Source organism: Aphis gossypii, chromosome X (assembly GCF_020184175.1).
Source record: "Aphis gossypii isolate Hap1 chromosome X, ASM2018417v2, whole genome shotgun sequence".
In the NCBI taxonomy this organism is placed as follows: domain Eukaryota; kingdom Metazoa; phylum Arthropoda; class Insecta; order Hemiptera; family Aphididae; genus Aphis; species Aphis gossypii.
Genome location: NC_065533.1, coordinates 43,745,491 through 43,768,204, shown reverse-complemented (window position 1 = coordinate 43,768,204; position 22,714 = coordinate 43,745,491). Strand labels below are relative to the sequence as shown.

Here is a 22,714-nt window from a genome sequence, read left to right as displayed (position 1 = left end):
ATTGTGTTTATTGAAAAATATAATTATTTTTAAATATTGCTTATTACTTTTTACTTCTAACGCTTGATTATTGTTGAAAAAAACTACAAATAACATAATTGAATACGACATAATAAAATTGGCAAAATGCCTTTTAATAATTGAAAATATTTTTACTATAGTTTCAGACTAAAAAGTGTTTACGATTACAACACATTATTTTTTTTTTTTTAATTAATAAAAAATGTAAATTATTTAGATTTTGAATATAATTTATTTCAACTCTATTATATCATAATAAATGTACCATGTCGTTTATAATATATTTTTGTTAATTTGATAAATATCTACTGAATTACCGAAACAAAATATTCTATTTTAATAGGTACAAGAACAATTCATACATTATCATAAGTATTATCTAGATAGTTAAAAAAATATATATGCCGCCACGAATATTCAATATTTTTTAATTGGTTTTTATGTATTTACCTCTTGCGTATAATACTTTTTTGTCTTATTTTAAAGATATATATTATTGTAATTATTGTTATTTATTACCTACACTATATTGATGCCTATTATACATTATTTTAGCCGATTTTATTTTTACGTCAAATATGTCAATATTATTTTTTTCAAGTACCTATCAAATATCAATAGAGTTATTGACTTGGATAGGTTTCTCAATTATAATTCTAAAAAAATACCAAAAATAAAAAATACATATATATATATATGTGTATATTGTATATATATATATATATATATAATAAAACATGTTAATATAAAGTTGTATGCATCGATATCAACAGTCACTGTATAGATCAAGAAAAAAAAATTCAATTCAAAATTCAACACAGTGCTGTCAGTCTAATTTATTATATTTTATTATTGTAGTTTTATTTTCTGAATAATTATACCGCATTAATTGGACTACGGAGCCAAAGGGAATAGTAATAACAATAATAATAATAATAATTGTAGATTGTAGATGAGACCTGGCCTTCTGTGTTACGGTGCATTGAGTTTCCCACACGCTTAAATAGTCCTTTATTCCACAAAGACGCGGCTTTTCCGGTTTCGCACCATTCTGTGTATCCTGTCTGGGCCCCTGTAATAATACCTAACACGTAGATGTTGGCTAATACATCAACGAAACTCGGTGGCCAATAAGACAAAAACCCTACCCCACCCCAACATTGTATGGTAAATATATACATGTACTGCTCTTATAATATATTATAACTGTGTACCTAAAACTATCATTGACGGTTACAAAACTCAGGGAACCAGCATGTACAAACGTTACCGAAGACATTAAAAACGAAGTGAAAAAAAAAACACGAAACAATAGCACTAAAACGGTCGTAATTTATGCAGTCTTTGATGAATCTCGACTTGTGCTAACACTGAATTTAACATGTTTCGCCGTACACTCCGAAAAATGTTATTTTTTCAATTTTATTTTGACCCTCTTGAGTTTAATAATCCTGTAAATATTTTTAATCGACACTCAACTTTTTCCATCGATTGATAATCCATTTCTAGTGAATCGGAATCCATTAAACAATGAAATTTAATGCATTTGAGAGTTTATACTGTCACAATTAACATAAACCACAGTGAATTTGTATTATGGATGTCCGCTAAGTAGGTGCAGATTACACGTTCTACAAGACTGAGAGGAGTGAAATCGTGGAAACAAATATTTGAATAATTCATTTATAACAAATAATTAGATCCGTTGCACCTGAAAATATTACACATTTTGAGTTTTGAATTTACATTACTATTCTGATGATTGTGTGATTTCTTACTGAAACATTATAAAACCACGACATATTTTTATAAAAAGAATAATTCAATTATAAATATAATTAAAACTAACTTATAAACAACATTTATTACTATTCAAATCGTTTTTTTTTAATTTGTTTCATCATAATATAAATTAAACTAGATTATTAAATAATTTTATATTTTTACATCGATATCATAACAAAACGATTATAGTTTAGTTAAAACATAATATATTTTAACTTTATCGAAGATGAATAACTAAATAATATTTCTGATAATTAATGTTGTTTATTGATAAACATCTACTTTTCGGTAATCGTAACTACTAAAGTCATTAGAATATGTAAAATGTATAATGCAAGTTTAACCATAAACTCTGTAGTATATGACGTGTCTTATTTACTAGTTTAATACATTTTAAATGCAATCACACAACTTAGGTACTATTGTCTGTTTTTCATACATTACGTATAGGTATTTCTACTAAAAATATCAGCTATTACACCTGTTGTGACTTTCCAATCTTGTGGTTTATTGGAAATGCTGCAATGTTTATAACGCATTGAACAACTTTAACTTGCACATTTAACCACAACAGTTGACCTGATGTATGTATATCGTAATAAATAAAATAACATATAGTTCATATATTATGATCTATGATCACAAAAATAGTATAACTAACTTTGATGAAATACTTTAATTGCATATTTTATTTTGGAAAAAATAAACAAAAATGTATTAAAAGAAATATTATATAATAATTATATTAAAAAATCTAAAAGTCAATACGATTTCAATCACTAAAACTAGTATGTTTTTCTACTGCTATTCAGTTTTAAATTCGCCGTTTTGCAAATAGGGAAATATAAAATGTGTTAATATGTATATTTTATGCATTAGTGTAAGTCGTATACAAAAATATTTTTAGACTTTCCTAACCTAACAATTTTATTCGTCAATCGTAGTTCTTATTTCACCGTGTACATAAATTTACATAATCCGTCAATAGACATTTTATACAAACATTTGTCATATCTATTAGTTTTATTACTTTATTTTTAAATACTATTATCGTTGCATTTTAAATGCAATTAATTGTATTCAATTTCTTTAATGCCACGGTCGGCTATTTAGTTACGAATAATATTACGCAGTACCTTAACTGCAATCGATTGTTTCGGTTTTAAGTGAAATAATATCCGAGCCCTGAAAATAATAAACTTAATAATAATTATTATATTATTATTAGGTATACAATATTAATTACCAGACGTTTGTCGTTCGAACCGTTCGATTCTTCCTACAAGCGTGTGAAAATATTTTCTCGTATATCGAACACCATAATGTGTTCCATAGAGTCCGTCTACGCCTTCTTCGCGTAAAACAAACAATATATATATACGGTCACCTACGTTAAACTAATTGTTCCATGGTCTCATTACAAAAGTTAATCCCCCCCGTTCACGGTTTTCGATATTTATAGCAACAATAATATAAAATAAAAGCTGTAGACGAATATATATAGAGAGAGTATACATAATATTAAGCCACTACTAATATTGTTTGTAGAAAGTGAAGTGTTCAATCTCCGGACCCAAATCGATGTTTTTCGTCACGGTTAATGTCAACGACGACGAAGACGTACGGTCTTCGAAATAATTCTACGCGTTATTTGCAAAAATGTTGATTTAGCTGCCGAATGTGTTGATAATGGGTGGTCATCGCAGTGATTTTTTTTCACGTAAGATTTTTTTCTTCGTCTTCTTTAATCACGGACGTGACCAGCGATTACCCACGGAGGATGTACGCTCGAAGCCTTCAGCCGTGACAATATAAAATTAATAATAAAATTTGATTGGGATCAGGTACACTATGATGGAAGGTACCTATATATTATGACCGTTTTAAATAAATCCCACTGCCAGAAACAGGACGTCATCGTTGTCGTCGTCATCATCGTCGCCATCGTCGCCGCCGTCACCGTCGCCGTTTGCGATCGTACATTATATTGTCTACGATTATTACTATTACAGTGGCCGATAGATAAATCGAGTGAAACTAACTTTTTTCCTCGACAAAGGGAAATTCACCACAATTTCGCGTTTATATTATATAGACTCTAGACACCGCATCATGAAATGTCAAATTCCACGACTTGTTTATGTGAACCTATTACGATCTTAATTGTCTTGAAATTCTTGTCAGAACCATATTACAACTGGTAATTCAGATTCACACCACTAGTCGTAACCGATACTATCAAGTGTCTACGTACTAGTTTCATATTAAACATAACATTATCGTGTAAATCTTCGATTATTTTTTTTCTTTTATACGCATTGAAAATTTAAACTTTAAAACACACATTACATACAAAATACAACATGTTATTTTTGGAATTAGTATTAGCCATTTAATCTTATCTAAATTGCCATAATATTTAATTTCATTAAATCGAGTGGCCGTTTCAGTAATAATATGATTTCACAATGTATTATAAATATTCCTTGTTAATTTTATTGTATTTTTTCTGTACGTTATTTGGCAATGAAATAACCAAAACAAAAAACTGTGTTGACACAGTGCCAAGACACAACGGATTGTACACTTTTGTCACAGAATATAATTAAACATAGTTAGTGAATTTTTGTTAATTGATTTCTGTCGATGGTAGTTAAAATTTGTAAATAAAAAAAAAAAAAAATAGAATAAAACGTAAAAAATATAATACTGCCGAACGCTTAATGATCTTGTTTACGGTCACTCCGTACGCAGCCCGAACTGGCATCCGTGGGAACATGATTTTTTTTTTTGTTCCAACCAGTACTAATAAAATATATAAAACTTATCAGACCATTCATAAAAAAGCATATAATATATTAATATATAAATATATTAATACAAATTAACGCCGGTGGACGACGGCGCTCTGTCTGTATATATATTCACGCATTAATACACTAGCAGTCAAACACAGTTATATAATTTTAATTGAAACATTATAACCAAGAAAAACTATTTAAATTCATAATGTAAACAGTAGAAGACATATTATATTATCCAACAAGAAATTGGAAATTAATTAATGTATAGGTAAATACAATTATTGAAAACATACTAACTGCAATATTATAATAATTGTATGATTAAAACGCCAATCAACTAATTTAAATATAAATAAAACATTATTAATTATAAGTTGAAATAATTGTCGTTTTAGTAGGAAATCAATAATTCTTTATTTTATATTATATTTATACCACATTGACAATTTGATCATTGAGTGTAATCAACACAATCATGGGTCAAAGAAAATTGTTTATTAGGTATTTTGTTGGAGTTAAAACTATAAAATGGTTATTATAAGTAGTTCGCAATCGTAACATTCAAATAGGCTAATGTCAGCAAACATATATTAAACAGCTAATACCTAATTATATTAATATGTACGTAATTTGAAAATAGTTTGCACTGATAATGTACCTATATTAATTTGTCGAGCAGATAACCTACATAGATGATTAAATTTTCAATTCGTTTGTATATTATTATCAAGATACAAACAGGTACCTATCAAATACATAATTACTCGTAATTCGGGGATCACTCATCTACTACACAAATGACTACGGTTTGTTCGAAGCGTAAAAATACAATTTCGTTTCACCTACTAATTTTGTACTCTAAAATGTTAAACGTATAATAGTATATATTATTATAATATAGTCGAAGAAAGTCTGAAAGACATTTTTTTCAATGCAACAGTCGGAATATAAACACGACCATCTTCAACAGACCAGAACATCGATTGTGTTGTTCCTAACCTGCCCCATAATCATTTTTTTCTTTTTCTTTCTTTCTTTTTTTTTTCTTAACTGATTTCGACTTCATCTATCTCGTCCATTTAAACGATCGACCAAAATTGTAATTGTATCAAGTCAAAAAAACAAATATTATAGTATTATGTTACACTTATTTTTATTTCTATAAAATACTGTTTGAAATTCATAAATATTTAACACGATAAAAGTATATTGTGGCCATTAAATCAAACTTATGGACCCGTAAGACTGTAAGAGCTTACCTGCTTATAACTAGTTTATTATAACGTTTTTTTTTTTTTTTTTTAATCTTCGTGTGAAATTAAATTTTATTACTTCTTCGTGATGAAAAAATATTATATTATAATATTATATGTTTACAATAATAATAGACCATCAATATTACTAATTGTGACAATTCTAAAAAAATAAAACGTTCAAAACTAATTTAGTTTCATTAAATCGTATTAAATTTTAAACACTTATCAACACGGTAAAATAATATCAAACATGAATAGTATACTATCGATGTATTATATTTTAGCAACTGCGTCATCGGCATAGGTATATATTATATATAAAAAAAAAAAAAAAGTAAAAACGTGTTTAATAAATTAATTCGAACGTTTAACGATATACCATTGAGATAGCGGTTTGCTTATATTATTATGTACATATACCATAAATATATGTTTCTATATAAATAATGCATTTGTGATTATATTATAAAAGTTTCCGAGGGAGAACACACACACGCGCTCACACACGAATGGGATAGCGTCGACCGTTCGCCTAAAGATCCGTTCGTTTAAAGTTTTTCTTTTCGTCCGGTATATCGTGTATCTAATATACTGCAGTATATACGACGACTATGCGATACACCTATAATAGGTGAAAAGGGGTCTTTGGGCTGTTGAATTAAAAAAAAAAAAAAAAAAAAAGGAGAGAAAAAGAATATATATCAAACCATCGTGTATGTTATGACTTACGAAACGGGTGGTGCGTAGTGGATATAATATAATACACACGCCGTTGTAAAAGGGATGTGCCGTGTCCGTGTGATCCGAAAGAATAGAAGGAAGGAAAAAAACTGGACTGTTGCACGCCATCATTAAATATATTTTACGTCTAGAATAGTGGTCGCTGTACTATATATATATATAGTAGCCGTATTATAGTCGCTGGCGTGGTAGTGGTTGTATAGTAATAATAATTGCCCGACGCTCTGTATCCGTGAGTGGGTCCGGCGCGGTGGCGGCGGGGCACCTGTCGCCTCGGCACCTGCAACCTGCGGCCCAACTTCCGGTTTTTTCCACCTCTTCGCCCTCCTCTTCTAATACTACTACTACTACTTCTTCTTCTTCTTCTTCCCCTTCATCATCACCATCATCGTCTAACCGCTGGCTCGGACCGATCGTAGTCGTCGTCGTAGTTATTAACCGATTGATGATCGTAATTCGGACGACTACTATTAGGTCTCGTCAATAGAGTCAACCTGGCGTCTTGCCACAAGACTTGTCTTCTGTGTGAGCGTGTGTGTGTGTGTGTGTGTGTGTGTGGTGAGTGTGTGTGTGTGTGTGTGTATGCGTGTGCGTAAGTGCGCGAGAGTTCATGTGTGTGTGTGTGGTGTGTGTGTGTGTGTGTGTGTATGCGTGTGCGTAAGTGCGCGAGAGTTCATGTGTGTGTGTGTGTGTGTGTGTGTGTGTGTGCGAGTTTGTATACGCCTCTACACGAGGACCTTTACTTTTCCGGAATAATCGTACCTATATGTTATATTATATGTTATATACTTATATGTGTGTTCCTCGGACCCGCTATATAATATTATAACGAAACCGCGTGTGCGATGTGAATGAGAGAGGTGCGCGAGATGTGGTGCCCACGCCTGATGGAGGTCAAACAACTTGTGTATATAAATGAAATACACGCATCAAAACGTTATTCTCATAAGTGGGAAAAAAAAATAAAATGAAATACAAACGTAATGTAACAACAATAATGTGTCTGAAATGTACGAAAAATGAATCATATTTTTGTTTTTCGCTTCCCTCCGAATGATAACAACCCACACGTCGTCGGACGATATAATATTTTAACGCACAACACCCGCCGCCACGCGCGGATGTTACGCAGAAGGGCGTTCATCTGTCTCGGTTATCTAAATATATAATACATAATACATGTTTTCTGTGTATGTCTACTGTCATAATAGCTGTAATTAGGTTATCAATTATCGTATTTTAAAATATGTCGTGGACACGCCACAAATGCCCGTGCGAAGAAAGACCCACGCGTGGTAGGTACCTATACAGTATACCGACCGGCTATATTTAATCAAGTAATAATACGTTATTTGTGTACGTACATTATTGTCTGGATGACAATATAATTATTATTGTATATATTTTATTTCAAATCAAGCTTGAAAAAGAGAGGAAAAAGTATATTAATTAAATTATCGATGCACTTGCTTAGCTGCAGCACAATGCTGCTATTATTTTCCTAAACAACATATTATATGTATATAAAAACCCAAGTAGTGTATAGTAAAATCGATACTTAGCGTAAATACAAAACTTCAATAGAGCCGCCGAGTTTTAATGTTTAAGAAATAACAATAAAAAACACGTAATCAGTTTCTGGTACACGTGTGCTTTATGACAATAGACACAATCGTAAAATAATTGTTGAATCTTAAGAGCGTACAATACTTCAAAAAACTTTTAACCAATGCCTAAATTGCTATTATTAGTTATTAGCGAAAAACTTTTTAAATGCGTTTATTTTCTACAATATTACTAAAAAAAAAGAGGTCACTATTATGAAACTAGATGATAGTGTGCAGTTGTGTGTTTTACCATGAATAAACATATTTTTTATTTTTATTTTTTTTTAATATTTACACATTATGTTTGCTACAAGTATCACGATATCGTATTGTTATATGGATGTGAAAATAATATAATCTAAATACAAATATTTAGATTTTTTTCTTTTCTTTTCCTGAGTGTTCTAATTTGTTTTTTAATCCACACTATTATTTTATATCTTTCTATTTTTAATTTTATGGCAAAGTAGATGTTAAAGTAATCCACGACATTTTAGTGTTAACAATGCTGAAAGAGAGGTCTTAGGATTCAGGAAAAATAATTAATTAAAATAGTAATGCATATAAAAAGGTCGCGTACATGTACATTATATATTTTTTATTCTATTCTAGTAAGAAGATTATTTAATTCCAAATGACACTTTATAAATAATATATTATACCTATATGCAATAAGAGAAAAGGTTAGTTTAAGTCACGTTAACTTTTAACAAATAATTATTCAAATTATATACGAACACAATTTTATTTTATAATTTCATAACCAACACATTATTAAAACATTATCTCAATTATTTTAGATAAGTATGTATTAATTTAAAGTTGTATATACCTAATTAAATAGTGTATTTATGTATTTAATTCAATATAAACATTCTTAATATTTATCTTTAAAGCATATTAATGGTTTTGTTATTTCCTTCACATTAGCTGTGTTTCATTAAAGCAGCCAGAAGGTAATTCTTAACAATCGGAATGTGTTAAACCGAAGCTTTAAACGATATATTACGTGCACCATTTAACTAAATTGCGAAATAATAATTTATAAGAGTAGAAGTTTTTTCTAATTACGAACGCAATATTTTTATATTGGGCTGTACGCTGATCGTATAATGGTCAAATTATTAAAATAATATATAATATTAACCATGTAATGAATACATATAAATTTAAGCTTATCAACAGTATAATATAATATAATATAATATAATATAATATAATATAATTTTAATATTTTGAAAAAAATAATCAACTTTTGTTTGAAACATTTCAAAAAAGCAATAACAGGTGGTCAAAAAACACCTTGCGCAATGTATCTACGGTTTGAACATCAGTAATAGAGGAAAACACCTGGAACGGCTGTATAAGAGTCACTTTGTCAGGTGTTCTTTGAGGGCGATTTGGTCCAAACTTTTTGTTTAACTAATCAAAAATATTGTAATAAAAATTTAAATACGCCATTATATAGTCTGTTTATTCTTATGCATTTTAATCACCGGAAATCGTCTTAGGAAATAATAATTTAATAACAATATCATCTTAGCCCAACCCGTGTTTAGATGCAATTTATATTGCGAAAATATGTATATTGGCGTTTTCCTTTCACTCGTCGATGCGTGTGGTTTCACACATGTACTTGCAACACACGCGTTGTACTTCATATTAAAACGCCCTTTTGACATTCAATCTTAGACTGAGAGTGAAAAAAAAACACGACCCCTACTTAAAACGTACTCCAAATTGGTCCAATGTATTATTAGCCACATATTATTATTAAGTATACATACAAATAGTACGTTTGAGCCGTACGATTTTCGCATAATACCTCCGTTAAACGTCAACAAAATATTGTGTTGTTTTTTTAAACACCCCTCTCCCACGTAGAAACTTGATAATAATAAAACCGTATGGTTTCGTATCGCACACATCTTGACGAGGTATACACTCTCGGTTAGAGACGGTTCCAGCTGCTTACCATATGTACATTTATGATGCCTCTTTTGAGCTGTTTTAGTAATTAATAGACCGGTCTTTATTTTAATATTTAAAAATATACATTCTGTATACGTATGAGGTCAATTTATATTTTCACTTGGTATAGCAAGAGTAGATACATTTTTTATAATGTGGAAAAATCATTATAATATTATCATCGTATTTAAGTGCTTTTAATTTTCTTAAAATGTGTATCATCGACGTACGAAAATGTATTTTACATTTATATGGATTTTTAATGCCGTTCATATAGGATTCTTACGTACCAACTAAAAGTATTCAATATTAATTTGATTTTCAATCGATGTTTTAACTGTGTAAAACGCTTACAAAAAATAGTAGGCATAAAATTGACTGTGTAAATTAAAATATATAATAATTACATGAAAATTGTTCACACCATTATTTACAAAATGCTGCAAGTTGAATACACTTTTTTTTAATATACATATGCAATGTAGTCATGTAAATACTAATAATTTACATTTTGATTAATAAATATGGAAAGTATAATAGAGAATGATTTTAAAGAATAACAAACACGTCGAAGTTAATAATCCATTGTGTATTTATTTGAAAACAAAATTAATAAATTCTTCGACCGTTAAAAAAAACTATATTAAATTGATAGTCTTAACTTATTTTTAAATTAACAGTTATAAATAGGTGATCTTAAATTAATAATATACCTGATTACAATTTCTGATAGAAATAAAACTTAACAATTTTATAGTTCCAATTTTTTTTTTTTTTTTTACATAACTGAAATTTTATTGGAAAAATGTAATATATTTTCTTCTCAAAATTTGTTATATTTGCTGCTAAGCTCCATTATTTCCACGTTCCACGTATTATAAAATAATATAATGTATTATATAAGACAATTACCAATTTTTTTATTGGATCATTTATGTTATTATATATATACATATATAATTTTATAATGTCATGTTAGTCTTAGATGTCATATACAATAAACTATAATAAATATATACCTATTGTATTATGTTAACTATCTATGTTATACGTTAGTTGTTATGTTTTAGATAATATGTTTATACTAAATAATTATACTAAAAATGCCCGAGTACTTTTTATATATATATATATATCATTGGTTGTAATTTAAACGTTATAACTGTATTTAATTGAATATCTTTGTATTCTGAAAACTAAATTATCAATATTGAATCGACAGTTTCTTATATTTTATAAACACTTTATTTCTGATGAGCTGAATAGTGGCTACGAGAAATCAATGCACTCCACTTACCACATCACTTTTTTTTTTCATTTATACAATCAAATAAAAAATATAAAGTTTAAATTATTTATAAAATTATAAATACAATAATATGAGTAAACTTTTAAATATTTGAAATTAAATTGTTTTCAATTACGTAGTTAATGAAAAAAAACTAAATTAGTATCTAACTTAAAAAAATATATATATACTATTAAGTTTCTTTGAAATTATATTGATTACATTTTTATTTTATTAGACGTTTGCATTTAATATGATAAAATAACTATAGATGTTTGAATATTTAGTATGTATCAAAGATGTTCAAAAAAAGTGAGTAAGGCAAGTAGTCTAACGATTACCTGTTTACCGTGTAATTTTGATCGAGATCTGTATTTTAATTTATTAATTACGAAGACGGCAAATCGTTATCATCATTACACTACTAAATAAAATATCTAAATCTATTTAAATATAATTCGTATGCTAAATCCACACACAACATACGCATAATTTATATACAATTTTTTTTTTTTAATAATACTCTTAATTTTTAAATCTAGATTTTCCATTAAAACCGGATACAATTATTGTTTTCGCCTTCCAAATAATACACAATTATCAAGTTTCTCACGATTTGTTTTGAAAATAATAATTTTACTTTTAATTCTACAGGAGTAAAATACATACGCCCGTTCTTAAAATAAACGCTACATGCCTAATAATCCAGGGTACCGCCACCGGATAGTGCATAAATTATACAGTTTTTAATTGTTTAATCTTTACTTTTTAATAAAAAATTACCATGTTTGAGAAAAAATTGAAAACCACCACTCTCGGTTTTTATATTTATAAATACAATATTATTAGTTGTTTTTTTCTTTTAATTCGATTATTCAATGGAAAAAAAAATTACACACACGAGACAGTAATTATAATCATTTACAAGCGTAGGTTAAACCGAAAGAAAACAGATGGACCATACGCTAATCATCACATTAGATTTAAACCATCGACAAGACACCATAACTGCAATGTGGTTATAACACAAAACCGCAATATTGAAATGGAAATATTATCCATATTTTGTTATTTAAATACGTTCAGCAGTGGTAATAAAAACATGAACATATCGCATAAACGTTTTTTTAAGACATACTGGTACCTACGTTTGTGCGCTTGTTTTTTTATTTGAATACAATTTTAACATTTGTCAATCAATTACGGATTTTATGATATTATACCATTCATATATATATTATATTATATTATCATATTGATATGCATAATCAGGTTTTTACATAATAGGTACTATGTTTGAAATTACGTATTCGTTGTTAAGCAGGTTTCTTATGCAGTACCTAACTATAATGCGCTATATCTTATAGGCGTGTGAAAATATAATAAATGTGGGTATTTTTTTTATTTTTTTGTTAATTAGCATTTGTGCTCAGAATAGCCGTGGTTTAAAGCTAAAACAGAAATAAAGAAAAAAAAGAAAATATATATAATTAATCCAAACTAATTCATTTTTAATCATAAACGAAATCAAAGTTATACACCAACAATATTATATTATATTAAATTATACAATAAACAATATCATTATGTTAAGTTTAAAATTATATTTTTTGTATCAAAAATTACGATTATTATTCAATGAGACATCGCTAGTTTGCATGAGATAGGCACTATGGTATTTTTACTCTACTATAAAATACTTTAATTATTGTTGAGTAATATAGAATTTTAGCCATGAACTGTGTTTATCCTTATTCTGCAATACCAACGTATTATGTATAATTATCGAATTTATGTTGGCACAAAACAGATGTACCTATAACAGATTTCATGTACTTCATTATAACCGTATGTTTTATTTCAATTGAATATTTAAAACGAAATTTGTATATCAAATTATTAAAGGTTAGATAAAGCTTATTGTATTATAATATAAGCTTCAAATACTATGTAAAATACGCTATATTGATATTCAAAATTAACTAGAATATAACATAATGATGCCGAAAATCAAATTATTAATTTTAATTATGTTCAAAAGATGTCCCAAATTAGGATTTTCTCAGTAAACAGCTTTAAATGTAAATTCTTATAAGTTTTTTTAGAAAAACGTAAAATTACATTTCTTTTTTTTTTTTGATATTTGTTCGGTACATTTTATTGTTTGTTCACATGCGAACGTGGCGAACGTCGTCCGCGTATATATAATTATTCATCAAACATAAAAAAATATTTGGAATATGTATTGAACAATCCCGCAGTAAATGCTTTCACAAACAATCGTGTTCGTCTGATAAATGAAACGGAATTATCTAAGTTAGTTTATTTATCACTTTCATCCGTTAAAAGGGTTTTTAATAATATATTACAGCAACGCCGGTGGGACGTAAACAAAAATGGTTTATGTGCTTGTTTTGCTTTTTTAAATGTATAATATGTTATAGTTAAGACTACAGTGGACACTATTATACTAGTGTACTAGAAACATAAGCCGGTCCATTGTATGATGTTATAAATAATAACTTTTTAAAATATTATTAAATCCATTGTTGTTGGTCAAATTGTCGATTTCATTGTACTGCACACATATTATATTAACTTGATTTATTGAATTGTGACAATTTTGAAAATCCAATATAGTCGTGGTATTAATTATTACATGTTTATTTATTTTTATTTTTATTTTTTTTTGTATTTATAGTGACGACGTTCAAACAGCAAGAGTTTAGGGTGGTGCCGCAAAACGTTAGCGCTCGAGAAGGTACGAATGTGACGTTGGTCTGCGAAATCAACGACATCACTGGTGATGTCCAGTGGACTAAAGATGGATTAGCTCTGGGTAGGTTAATCGCGTTATGCAAATGTTATTATTTCGGACAGACTGTTGACCTTTTTTAATCGCGGTGAATTGTCCGGCCAGTGAGGGTAGGGGAAAACCAGAAATTGCCGTAGAGGGAAAAATGCTTATACGAAAAAATTGCCACAGTAATAAAAACGCTTATAATAATAATATGTCTCAATTACAGGTTATGCAGCCGAAATACCAGGACATCCGAGGCACTCTATGGTGATCGATGCCGGAAATGGGGTGTACAATTTACTTGTCAGAAATGTGACAATAACGGATGATGCACTGTACCAGTGTCAAGTGAGCCCCGGGCCGGCGGCGGGTAGCAAACCAATTAGATCATCGGCCACGTTGTCCGTCCAGAGTGAGTATCATCGCCGCATCACGGCCGTTTTAAGTTTCAGAATATATACCGACGTATCATTTCCAATGAAATTTTTTTTTTTTTTAACATTTATTAGGGACCGGCTGCTAAACATAATCCGTTAAACGTGAATTTTTAATCACATTATTGACTATACACGCGCTGTCAAATCATAAATGATGTAAATAGTAATATACCTATATATAGTATACGTTATATACGCATACATCAGTTCAGCTTATCGTCACAAGCCCCGTATACATAATTATTGTGTTTGTCGTTTCGTACAAACAAAAATCGATAAAATTTAAATATGTGGTAACAGTAGCGACGGAATAAAATTAATTAAGTCCGTGGCTTCAAAAAACCACTGAATAGAATCACAGATTTCGATCGTAATCATTATAATATTGTTTTTTTCCAGTGCTTAAACGCACACGCACCGGGACCCAATATTTTTAACCAGTATTTACATTAATAGAGTTGTATGGGATCTTCTAAATTAACATAACTATTGCCCCGCGATATTTATGTTTGTTTTTCTACGAGCCACAACGATTTTTTTATTAAAATATACACGCCGACGGGTGAAAATACACTTATTAGCTCTAATATAATGTAATATAATGTTGTGATACTTACGACGTCTTCTTTCTTTTCTGTTGAAAAAGTTGTTGATTTGATGACATATTTGTATACCTACCCACTTCTTTTGTTTAATTATATTCAAGAAGTATGTCAAAAGTGAATAATTATTGTAGAGAGTTCACAACGTATTTGAATTTTTTTTTATTTTTTTTTTTCACTTTTAGGAAAAACTAATTTATTTTTGCTGACCAATAGTGGTTATATAGTATTTCTATAATAGTAATAATAATAAATAATAGCCATCACGCCTAAATAACGTTTCAATTGACTGATTACTGACAGAGGTAGGCGTACGATTAAAACGCACTAAATAAAACTGTTGCGAGATTTTTGAGACAAAAAGATATTATATTAGGTGCATACGTTATACTATCCGTAATTGTTCAATGTTTATAATTGTAGTATGTATATACTATCGTTCGTGTGGGCTGTTTAACGAGTCGATTTGTTTTTTTTTTTTTTTTAAGGTTTACTGAGTACACCTTCTTTTTATACCAGGCATTACTAATAACCCGATTTTTATCCAGTCGCTCACGACGGCGTAACAAAGCTATTTTCTGGATACTTGAATTCGTGTAAATAATGCGCTTTTTAAATATTTCACACCCACACGTCATATTTGATGATTTTAAGTTACACTACATCGTTATAACGTGTATTATTACTTACACTACACGTTTCATCAGTTCAAAAACCATAAAATATATTTTTGTATGGCGTTAATGATACCGATTAGTGAATTTGAAATTACACACATATTATAGTACGTTAAATTAATTCAAATAAGTATGTAAAATGAGACTCAGTCGTAAAATAACCGTAATTTGTTTATTTTTTATGAAAAAGTAGAGCTTGTACAAATATTAATTAATCATAATTGTATGATGCTTACATAAATATATTTTCCATATTTTCCCATGTAGGCATAATACAATTTTTAATTAATTAGCAAAGTAAGTGTAATCATTTTTTTTTTTAAACTATATTCATTCATTTCTACTTAAATTGTATTTTATCGTCGTATATTAGCTATTAAATAAATACATACTTATTCATTTTATATTTAAAATTACAACTTTTATAAATACTAAAATCAATGGTTGTACAATGTACACATAGTATAAAACATGTAATATGTTTAAAATATTAAATTAATTACCTGATTGGTTTCTAATTTCTAAATTTATTGAATCATTATCAAAACTTATATATATATTTTTTTTTATTACAATATTATTCAATAGACAAAAAGTTAATAGTAAAAGGAAAAAAAAAACAATTAATTAATGTTTTTATATTAGATGCTTTCATTTAAATATTATAAGTTTATAAGTTTATTATGAAACTATGAATATAATTGAAATTTTATTTAGATAAATATATTGAATTTAATTCGAAAAATAGTGATCCGTTTCCTATTATGTTTATTGCATATTTATTAATTTAGTCCTATTCAATTATATATTATTAAAGTCCCTACTTTGAATTTATGAAACCATTATTGTAATATATTCGTTATTTATCAACAATTCAATTTTTTGATTTACAACCGTAATTTTAATTGTTTATATTTTTTTGTGTTATTCCATCAATACAATTTAACATTTTGTCTGTGACAAGTTATTTTTAAAATTGTACTCATACAAGTATGAGTAACTACGCATATATAATTTACAAAACCCTTAGAAGTTTTAATTGAAACAACGAAACCCTTCGTAAGACCCAAAAATGTTAACGTCCAAGTATTAATTTCCGGTATACGTTTACATACTTTTTTTTTATAATCAAATAACGTGTTTAAATTAATAATATAATACTACCGTTTATTTTATAATTTGTATATTGAAACCTAAGAAAAATAATGTCAAGTAATAATATTTAGCTTTTATTTATGATGCGTAATAAAATGTTTTGATAATTACATTTTAAAATTGCATAAATACTGTTTTTACAATAAATTATAGTACCTAACAATTTAAATTTATCATTATTACTAAATAGAAATATTATTTTCAAATATAATAATAATTGTATTGGAGAGCTAAAGTATTTTAGTTTGTTATCCTTTGGTCTAATCGTGTAATTTTATGTTCAAAATCCCAGAGGGGATAAAGCCAGATGTTTGTTATACCATAAAAAATAAGTTTAGGGCTAACATATGAATTATATATCATAAATGACGAACCACGGTTGTAGTAATAAATAAATATGTTAAACATGTTTTTACTGTCAAAAAACATTTAAGCAATTGTATAATAAACTTACTATCATTGCGACTTTGCTTGTCATTACTATTTGTCCATACAATCAATTGAGGGGGATAGCTCGGTATAAATTCTCTTCTCTGCTCTGTTTTTCTACAACTATTTTTGATTGCAAACATATTGCTGAAACGAACAACTTAATTTTTACTTCTCTGTTAATGTCTAACATACGACCTGAATATTGTTTGAATAGTACCGCCTTCGTCCGTTGAAATTATAAATAAATCTGAAGACTCAAAATTGGAAGTACAAGAAAACCACGAAGTTACTATCGAGTGTATAGCACGAAACTCTAAACCGGCTTCGAGAATAGTATGGTTTCGTGGCGATGAAGAAATCAATCCCGGTGAGTACCTATAATATTAGTATGTATATTTTTAACGGACGTGAATCATATATTCAATGTCAATGATATACTTAATACGAATCGATAATAATATTGTGAAGAAACAATAATAATGACAATAAAACATAAAAAAAAAAAGTTAATTAAAATACTCAATCGTACACTTAAGGTACCAGTTTTTTAATTATTATTATTATTATTTTCCAGAAGAACGATCTGACAACATAAATGAAGAAACCGCAGGCGAAACAAAATTAAAACTGTATACCGTCCGAAGCCGAATAAAAATAACCGCTAAGTCAAACGACAACAATGTTATATACAAATGTGAAGCTCATCACATAGCTCTATCGAAGGCAACACCGGAAAAGCTTGAAAAGCTTTCACCCACTGTTCAGATAAGAGTTTTATGTGAGTTCCCACAACTTTATTATTTTACATACAGTGATCGTCGGTTTAATATGTTTCTAAAAAGTATCATATTTTATAGTATTAAGTTGGCATACAATAATAATATTTAAACATTATCAATGCCTCGTAATATTTAACGATGCGTACCCGTACCTACCTACCTATCGATAATATAAATATTACCCAGCAGTATCTACGAAATTATTCACATTCTATATTGTGTATTCCATTATCTGCATGCCGTATTTGTATATTTATAAATTTGATTTTAAAATGTAGCAGTGAAAATGCTTCGTTTTCCGAGACGATCAGTTTGGAATTCAGACTAATTCTACAGAGGATGATGTTTATTTAAACCTTCATTAAATTATTATTATAATACCCTTAATAATGGTATAAAATAAGTAGTATATTAATTTATTCTGTTCAAGTTTATACGAAGGATTCCGTGATTAGATTCTAACGATGAAAAATAATTATCATTACAATTTAAATCACCGTTGGACTATAAATTCATAATATACAGTGTAAAATTGCTATTCCCAATAGTAATAGACAAAGGAAATCAAACACAGGTTTTATAATGAACAATCGTGTTGTACGCATTAGTTTTGCAAGTGTCACCAGAATCACATTTATTGTTCATTTAATCATTGTTTTCCTAATTATTCTTACTTTAATTTAATTTTACCATTCATAGACTAGGCCAATCGACTACAGTAAATTTTTCCGTTGTTATTTTTATATTATACCATGTTATATCGACTCCGTATAAAATTAGTTCAATATGATAAACACTTTTCGATAAATAAATGAAAGTGAAAAAAAAGTGGGCATGATGACTTTACTGATAGTTAGTAGGTGTCGAGTGGGTCACTGTAATAAGTGTATTAAATTTGAATTCAATGATATATCATTGCATACAAAAAACGGTTCTAACCGGAGATGGTCTGTCAACCTACATCACTAAATATATTTCATAATAATATGTTTATTGATATTGCTAATTTATTTTACTATTGGTATTTGGTATTACGGTAGGTTGGGTTAATTTTATTCGAAACATTACATTTATTATATTATTATTAATATTTAATTATTATAATAATAGATATTTGTACCATATTCATTTCTAAGTTATTGCCATCTCACTGTAAAAAAAAAACAGTGGATATATTCACTATACAATTATACAATAAATAGATAATAATATATTTAAATTAATCTAAAATTTCATTACGTATAGTTATAAAAATGCATAATATAGGTAGGTACTAAAAATGAAGTCCCGCGAATGTTTTTGAATTATACCAAAATAATTAATATTGTTCTTCACTGTTAAAATATTTAATTTGGTCCAAATTTTAAATATTAATATAAATATTTATAAAATTAATTGTGTTTATAGACCTGGTAACAATATTATTATTATACATACATATTTGGTTTAATAATTTACATTTATTGTGAGAAGTTTGTGTAACGTGTATGCATTACAAAAAAGAATTTTTTTCATGAATTTTTTATGTTAGAGACTGTTTAAAATCAACCCATACCTAAAAATAAAATAATTGTATTTAATTATATTATAAATAAAACGTATAAACAATTATTAAGAAGTCTTTTAACTTTACTAAAATGGAAAAATAAAATTTAGCAACACTATAAGTTCTAACTTCTTGGGTTTTAGACCGTACTCATTGTTTTATCTAAATAAAAGTTGTGAAATACTACATTTCTTGGATGATCGCCAAAAATATGTATGTAACTAAAACACGCTTTTAACAAATGCATTGTATGTATAACGAACGTGTGAGACTTCCGAAATTATTTATTTTTAATTTGAACTAATAGACATGTTACATGTTAATATATTATCATGAGTTTAAATTCACATTCATTATGAAATAAAGACGTAAAACTATAGGATTTACAAGCAGGGGATGTTATTTTACCTGAACCAAATTTGAATGTAATAATAACTAATAACGTTATAATATAACATTGTGTGTTTATGTAGAATACAATTTATTAATCTAAAAATAATCATTTTTAATTTTCCAAATAAAATATGAAGTACAAATATTGAAAATTCAATAAAAAGGTAAAGTAACTAAAAGGTAAAATATACAAGCATAAATAGTAATAATTAAACTACATTATATGCTGAACATAAATTCATCGCAAACAAACTTTACGTAGGTACACAAATACTAAACGTTTCTAGTAATAAAAAACAAGAATAGTCAATAAAGGACTTGTGACCGTCCAAAACTATAATCTATTTGCATTAAACAAATATCGTGAGAGAGATATATAACGATAACGTTGTTATAACTTATAAATTATTTACTTGAACGAACTTTTAGCGTTCTTATAATTTAAAGGTTACTCCAGCAACAGTTGAATTGAATAATAGGCTAAAGTTTGTAAATCACTTGTTAAATATAGTTTGATAATTTGAATATATTTTCTTATTTATTTATTAAATAATATATCATAATAATTTATATAGCTCTAAAAGTAATTGTAAAGCGTCAGGTATTTAATTTTTGTCCACAAAAACATATTAATATTTTTCAAAGTTAAATATTGAAATATAACAATATCGACGAGTGTAATGTAATTTACTTAGATCCACCGGGAGCTCCTCACATTGATGGATACAATGAAGGTGATATTTTAGAAAAAGGAACACACGTAAGTCTACATTGTGAATCTAAAGCTGGAAATCCACCAGCACAACTTACGTGGTTCAAGAACGACCAAATGATTCACAAAGTTTACAGGTGTGTACATTTAAATTACGTTATTATTTCAAAATTATATTGATTGAATTAGTTTGATTTATTACATCAAAATCTTACGATTGAACGAAATTTATTGCGTTACTTATCCACCGCAAAATAAAACAAAGCGTATTTTATCAATGGTTCTTTAATAGTAATATTTACTTACTTACATATTATATCATATACTATACTATAGTAGACATACTATTAACACTTATAAATAAAATGAATTTATTTTCAATCGTCTAGTTTTTAAACAAAATAATATTGAAGTTGTGACAAAAGTGTTCCTATTAACAGTGTATATTATTATTTTATGTGTGTAGTTTTCTTGAATAATAATCACGTCTAACACAAATTTCAGCACAACGGAAAAAAAGTCGGAGAGCACGTACTCATTCACAGCTAATGTCTCGGACAACAACGCAAGATTTCGCTGTGAAGCAAAAAACTCAATTAGCCCACTTCCTCAATATGCTGACGTTGTACTCTCAGTGTCATGTAAGTGTTATTTTTTTCATTTCCAGTGTAATTAACATTTGTGTTGGCTCAACTGAACGCATGCAGGTACACTTTATACGTACATGTTTATTTTACCTCAAATTATGTGAATGAATTCATTGTTGTGCAACACGAAATATTGTTCAAGCACATTTGGGAAGGGTTTTCAATCGGCGAATTGCATTTTTTTTTTTTTTTTTTTTAGTGGTAATGTTTTCATAAATAGTTTATTATCTTTAGGAATATTATTAGTTATTATTATTGCTTATCATCGTACCCGTCAGGTAGTAATACGAGTAGTAGACTATTTTTTGACAAACTTTTTCGGCTTTATTAAGAACAAAATAAATTGACCATCGATTTAAAAATAATATTAATTATATTAATATAGATATAGGTACCTTAAAAAAATTCATACCTTATATTTACATATTTTTTATTTTTTAATTAATAAAAATAGACAAATCATAAATTTAAAAAAATGTAGAATTTTGTGTTCGTGTATATGAATGTTTGGTGTAGATACCTACTAGAAAACTCGAGCGTGTATAACTTTACACATTATCCACAAAATACATTTTCAACTGCAACTTTGGAGTTTTTATTCATATGTTTTAGCAATCCATTTCATACGATTTTTAAGCGGTTCCTGATCTGATTCTTAGATTAGCATAACTATTACTTCCGTAGGATATCTAACAAATATTATATATATATGTATATTAACTAGCGATATCTGACAACACTATTTCAACGAGTACCGAGATTCGCCTGAGTTAAGATTAATTAATGTAATAACTAATAAGTTAATTTATAAGCATAACGTTTACTTAATTCCGTCCCACTAAAGAAAATATTCTTTAGTTATAATAATAACGAATCGTGAATTTTATATTTTTTGTTTTCTTATTAGCCATGCATTTTTGAAAGAAATAATTAAAATATTTAGTTAACTCAATTTATTTTATGTAATGTATTCTTTAAATAAACACGGATTACAAAGGCAATAATGCTTTAAGCGATTATTCTAACACATATTATAGAATTTTTCGGTTTTTTTTTAACGC

At 27.8% G+C, this 22,714-nt stretch overlaps 1 protein-coding gene across 2 annotated transcripts in view; it reads left to right on the top strand.

Annotated features, from left to right (window-relative positions):
• The window catches only part of LOC114123667 (nephrin-like), a 47,989-nt gene that overhangs the window by 5,555 nt on the left and 19,720 nt on the right, over positions 1-22,714 (top strand). Inside the window, exons 2-7 of one of the 2 annotated variants that reach the window (XM_050205830.1) lie at positions 14,175-14,312; positions 14,500-14,685; positions 17,791-17,943; positions 18,154-18,354; positions 20,990-21,143; positions 21,511-21,647. In XM_050205830.1, coding sequence (XP_050061787.1) covers positions 14,175-14,312; positions 14,500-14,685; positions 17,791-17,943; positions 18,154-18,354; positions 20,990-21,143; positions 21,511-21,647 — 969 coding nt within the window. Of the gene's footprint in view, positions 1-14,174; positions 14,313-14,499; positions 14,686-17,790; positions 17,944-18,150; positions 18,355-20,989; positions 21,144-21,510; positions 21,648-22,714 lie in introns of both variants that reach the window. The other variant, XM_027986717.2, reaches the window with a different exon arrangement.